At 40.0% G+C, this 5,621-nt stretch overlaps 2 protein-coding genes across 2 annotated transcripts; both read left to right on the top strand.

The window, feature by feature from the left end:
• Nucleotides 1-2,969: 2,969 nt before the first annotated feature.
• On the top strand, nucleotides 2,970-3,222 carry GCK72_011044 (uncharacterized protein; the record flags this gene model as incomplete). The annotated part of the gene is made up of 2 exons (XM_053728177.1): nucleotides 2,970-3,065; nucleotides 3,112-3,222. The coding sequence occupies 2 exons, from the start codon at nucleotides 2,970-2,972 to the stop codon at nucleotides 3,220-3,222; spliced, it is 207 nt and encodes a 68-aa protein (XP_053587754.1).
• A 10-nt stretch (nucleotides 3,223-3,232) lies between these two features.
• Nucleotides 3,233-5,037, top strand: GCK72_011043 (uncharacterized protein; the record flags this gene model as incomplete). Its single annotated transcript, XM_053728176.1, has 3 exons — nucleotides 3,233-3,566; nucleotides 3,703-3,799; nucleotides 4,683-5,037. 3 exons carry the CDS (start codon nucleotides 3,233-3,235, stop codon nucleotides 5,035-5,037), a joined length of 786 nt encoding a protein of 261 aa, XP_053587753.1.
• Nucleotides 5,038-5,621: the final 584 nt, after the last annotated feature.

Genomic DNA, 5,621 nt, shown 5'->3' with positions numbered 1-5,621 from the left:
CTACGAGTTTCACAATATCCTTCATATTCGTGATGTCAAAATTTTTCCCGAAATTCTCCACAACCGAAAAATATGTTCCATTACTGATCTCCAACGACTTCGCTCCTTTCGACTCCTCCATAATCTTCTCCAACTCCACGAATATCTTCTCCTGGTCTTCCACCTCATTTCCAGTCTTGACTTTCTTGAAATCAGTAAATGCCGATGTGAGTGCAGTGATCTGGTCAGCTTTGAATCCAACGACCTCTGGCATTTTGATGGATCCAAAATTCAGAAGCTCTTGAACAACCACGTCGATTTTGAGAGTTCCACTGAGGATACCAGATTGGAGGGAAACTCCATTGATAATACGAGCAAAAGCAGTGGAACGGTCGAGAAGGGATTGAAGATTGTCAGGTGCTGAAAATTGTGGTGGTTATGAAATGGCAAGCAGACAGAAATCGCTGAAACTCCACTACCCACCATTTCTCCGGATCCTACGGCTCGATTGCTTCATGTGTGGCTGATTCAACTGATCCTGTGCTTCGGAAGGTTGTTGGTATTGATACTGCCCTTTCCGACCGGGATACATGTCTTCTTTGGCTGCAAAACCGAGTGTCTTTTCAAAGTGTCGCCTAGCATTTCTATTACAAGTGCTCCCCATCGCAAACGAGAGAGTATCGGCGAGAGACGCAGAGTTTTTTTTTTCAACTCAAAATTTCACAGTTGTTGCCCTATTTTTGCAAAAACACAGGGTCTAGGGGTGAGTAGTGAAATCGTATGCGCTCCACTAGACATTGGCGGCAAATTCAAATTTTAATTTTTTTCAATTCGACCTTAAGCATTGCAATTTGATACGCAGCTAAATCGACCACTTTTTGAGCCGATTTATGTCCGTTACCCCGCATTTTTGGTCAGGTTTTCGACTGTCTCGCATATTTTCAAGATCAATTCTATTAAATAAATAAAAAAAATTTTTAAATAAAAAATTTATTTTGAATGTCGCGCTAAAATTTTAGCTGATTTCAGCGGAGCGCGTTTATTTTCACTACTCATCCCGAGACCGTGTGCAAAAACCGTGGAAATCTGAGTTTCCGCGAGAAAAACACTCTGCGTCGCTCTCCGATTCTCTCTCGTTTGCGGTGGGGCGCAGTTGTAAGAGGGGTGTAGTGCTGATATCCCTTCAAAACTTACCATGTGTTGCCTCCTTTCCAACAACAATCACTACCATGTAGATCATTGTAAAGAAGAAAAACCTCCACGGAATGCATAAAGATGTCGATGGTTTGTTTTTCGTCATCCTTTGTATTGGTTTGTCGAATTGAATCGAGTTTATCGATTGTAACTGAATTCACTACTGCATTTTCAGAGAGAAATGAATGGAGAGGTCAATGAATGACACCCTAATCTATTTTAAAAAATTAGGGAAGAAGAATGAGTACAACACGTCAGAAGTTCAAATTTGTGTATTTAATAGAAGAGTCTGTCGCGCACGGCAGGTTTTCCATGTGACCTTTCTGCTAATTGGCTTGTGGTTTACTTATAAATACCTAATTTGATTTATATTTGGCAGATGGGGAAATCCGGATAAACTGATATTTTGACAGACAGAACCCTGGAAATACGGCGCTCGCAACCAAAAAACGTCGCTTTCCTATACGCACTCCGCCGCTCGTTTAACTGCACGTAACATAGCCTATGCGGTAGTCCCCGATGTTTTGGATCGGAGGCTTCCAAGTTCGACCCCCGCTAATGGTTTCTTGTTTTTTGCTTCTTTTTCTTGAAGAGATTTATAGATTTAGGGTGGTCTAGGGTAGTTTTGTATTAGTTTTCTTGAATTTTTCCCCGAAATTTGGCTGGAAATCGGATTTTCTTGAGGTTTTTCGGTGGATAACGATCGAGAGGACAAACAGACACACTGTCAGTTTTCCCTCTCGATCGTTAATTGGCGACCAGGATCTGAACAACGAACTGACGCCCGGCGGCTTGGCATGTCGGACGGGACCGTTGGCCGGTGCGCTTGGAGAGGGAAGAAAGGAATAGATCCCGATGGACAACATCGTTAAAAAAGAGAAGCGGTAGGAAGGGTAGGAGAGCGAGGAGCTCGAGATCATTGGATCACCCAGAAGGAAGAAACCGTAGAAGCAGTAGCAGTAGAAGAACCAGCAGCAGCGCCGAGTGAAGATGGATCGAGGTACTCGTTCAACGATTTCGAATGGTAAATTTCTTGTGGAAGTTGTATGATGCAAGGAAATGACATCTGCTGAAGATCGTTGGCCGAAGATCAGAGGATCGAAGCAATGATGAGGACATGGGTCCCGAAGAAAAGGCTGTGGAGTCTAGGCAGCGGCTGTCGTGGAAGAATCGAAGATTTTTGGGAGACGTCTATTAATTGAATTTTGTTTTTGTTTTACCACTTCCGTAGCGGATCCTTAAAATTACTTTTTTCAAACCTCCATGATATTATACTTTTTTAAATCGGGAAGAATAGGAGATTTCGAATATGCTAATTTCATTGCATGAATATTCTATATGCACAAAGTGTATTTCATAAAAGAAACAATTTTGAGGTATTTACAAATGACGTTTTTCCTCAGACAAGGACACCATTGTTGACACATTCTTCTTTGTTATTCTTGTGTCGGTTAGATGAAAGGGGTGACATTTTTCTTTCGAATGTTTCCCCTTCGAGGCAGAATTTTCCTCTCAGTTTGCCTTTTAGACAACTTACCGGAATAGTTGTCGAACTTTAAATGGTTTTATTGATTTTTCTAAAATTCTGAAACTTATTTTTACTATATTATTTCGACTAGTGTATTTTTGGCCGAAAAATCACTTGCTGGAGACAAAACAAAAGTTTTTCGATTTAATGCTGACAACTTTAAGGTATTTTTACTTCTAAAATCAGAATATCCGAGGCCAGATTCATTTATGCTTTTTGTGCAACCGTTGATACCATTGGTGCCATTTTTCAGGATCTTTCTGGAATAATGGATAAAGAAAGTGTTGAGTTGGAAATCAGAGAGATTGTCGGCGAGCTGGTAAACAAAGTGGATGAAATGGAGAAAAGCGAAGCTGAGAATAAGGTGAGTAATTTTTTAAGGGGCATATTTATAATGGTTTCTTTATTAGGTCCAAGTAGGCGGAGCTTCGCTGAAAGTCTTGACCAAGGCCGTGACGGAGGGAAAACGGCGTTTTAAGGGTGGTGTGACTCGTGTCAAATTAGAATGTGGAAATTCCTAAACTCTCTGCAATGGATCCTAACGGACCACAACTTTTTGGAGAAGACATTATGAAACTAATCAAAAATAATGTTCCGTCTGGAGTTCCATATTCTAATTGCCGGGTTGGTATCATGCTCGAGTCGGATGAAACTTCTGAGGCTATCGAACTTTCTTTCAAACCTTTGAAAAAACTTTCCTCGGAAGATATAGTTCAAAGCATGGAAGAAATGTCTCAATGGAAGAAATGTCTCAACCTTCCGTCTGGCAATAGAAGAAAAACAAGTTCGACAAGGCCAGGCTTCTCGATCAGATGGCATTTGGGAAAGAGTCGAAAACAGTCGAAAACTAGCGAAGAAAGAGGAGGTTACGAATGACCTTTTCGATGCTGCTTCTGGGGAAGAGGAGACAGAAGAGACGGAGGAAGACGGCATCAAGCCAAAAGAAGGAACATTATGATGGTAATTTTAACAACATTTTCTAGCTAATAAACTTTTTTCAGTTGCACAACGAGTGGCAGAAACTGGACAGGTGCAAGAACCAGTAAATACCTCAACTCGAGCAGGAAAACTTACACACGGACAAACTAATTTCCAGACGTATACAATGCTGTATGGAAAATGAAAGAGCTTCTGGAACGGCTTCAGGGACGAACACTTCTAAATATTGATGGGATTATTTGATTTTGTTTATCATTCAAGTGGTTTCTTTTTAATTTTAAAAAAAGTTATCGTTGAAATTTCCATAAAGGGACTGTACGGTCACGGCTCTATCGTAACTCCAGGATTTCAAAGTTCGTGAAAAAAACCGTCACCATAAAATAAAAATAGAAAATCCCCGCCCCTCGTTCGCCACGTTACCCTATATAGCCAAAATCGATGAATTCCAAAACATGAAAATCATTGACCATGACTTTTGAACTGTCTGGTTTATCGGCCTGACACGGGAGACTTGTTCCGATTCGTTGGAAAATAAAAATGGAAGGGGTGGTTTGAAAAACCATTATTCAACAAGTTCCAACAAAGATTCTCAACGTTTTAAAACATTTTCAGTCATGTAAGTAATTTTTTCTAAATATAGGGGAATGTTTTTCCAGAACTTTGCCATTCCAGACCTCCCGTTTCAGGGAAGTGTCTCCTGACAAAACTGACCACTTTTAGAATTGTTCTGAATCGGAAATCCTCTGAAAAAATAACAGAATTTAATCCGTTCAGTTCTCGAAAGAGACAGTTCTAAAACGGCTTACCCCCTAGTGAATATACCCATTTAAAAAATATTTAGTCAAATCCATATTCCACGCCTAATATACTATTTTTCAGGTGCGTAAAGGGGTAAGTTATTGAACTATTTAATTGATAGTCCCAAAATTGGTATGGCTTCCTGGTGACAACAAGAAATCATAGAAAAGGGAGACAAACTCGTTTGTGATCTACCAAAATAACTAGTCATTTGAGCAGAGATTAACAATATACACCATTTCAGAAAATGTTTCGATCCGTGTATCCCTGGTTCTTTTTTATTTAAATGCCGTAGCAACTACAACGCCAACGCGAAGCCAAATATCGACCCGAAGACTTCTCCACCCGAGACAACTACAATTGCTGTTGAAACTACAGAATCCCTGATCACCACATCAACTACTGGAAGCAGCAACACCAAGACTATCATCGTCACTTGTTGTATCATCGGAGTCGTGATCCTTCTCTGCGTCGGAATCGCCGTGTTCTATTTCCGTCGGAAGAAGGCGTCTTCTGGTACGAAAGATATCAATTCAGTCGAGTCGAATAGCAAAACGAATAAGAAGAATAAGAAGGATGCACAATTTGCCAGATATTAGATTTTTGAATTTATTTTATTACGATAATTAAACTAGTTTCTCTCTTTAGTTCCAATTACGCATATCGTTTGAAAGATAGCACTTCTCAATGAATATTCATGTAGTTGTTGTTTTTCTACAGTTTCAGAGGAATTTTCATGCGGACACTTGATTAGAAAGCGTCATGCTTTCACATAAACGTGACTATTCAATCGGAGGTGAAGTCGTATGAAATGAGACGACAGTCATGACAATCAATGCTTAAAGTTTCCCACAAAGAAATTTGAGCACGTCCCAGTTTTGAGGAGTTTTGTATATCTGGCTTTTTCGAGATTTCTTTCCCCATACATATAATTTCCTTATCATAAGAATGGTGGGGGAAGAGAAATGAAAAGAAATTACCCAATTTTTATGTTTTTTGTTGAAATTCTGATATTTTCTAACCCGGGAGGATTCAAACCCGCGTCTACCGTGAGAAAACCCACAGCCCGGATGATTATAGACCTCTCGCAGCGTAACTGACCGTGCCTAACCGGAACCGACACAGATAAGAATGGTGGGGGAAGTCAATTAAAATGAAATTATCCCATTTTTATATATAACAA

This window comes from Caenorhabditis remanei, chromosome III, assembly GCF_010183535.1.
Source record: "Caenorhabditis remanei strain PX506 chromosome III, whole genome shotgun sequence".
Classification (NCBI taxonomy): domain Eukaryota; kingdom Metazoa; phylum Nematoda; class Chromadorea; order Rhabditida; family Rhabditidae; genus Caenorhabditis; species Caenorhabditis remanei.
This window is presented reverse-complemented; position numbering and strand designations above follow the sequence as displayed.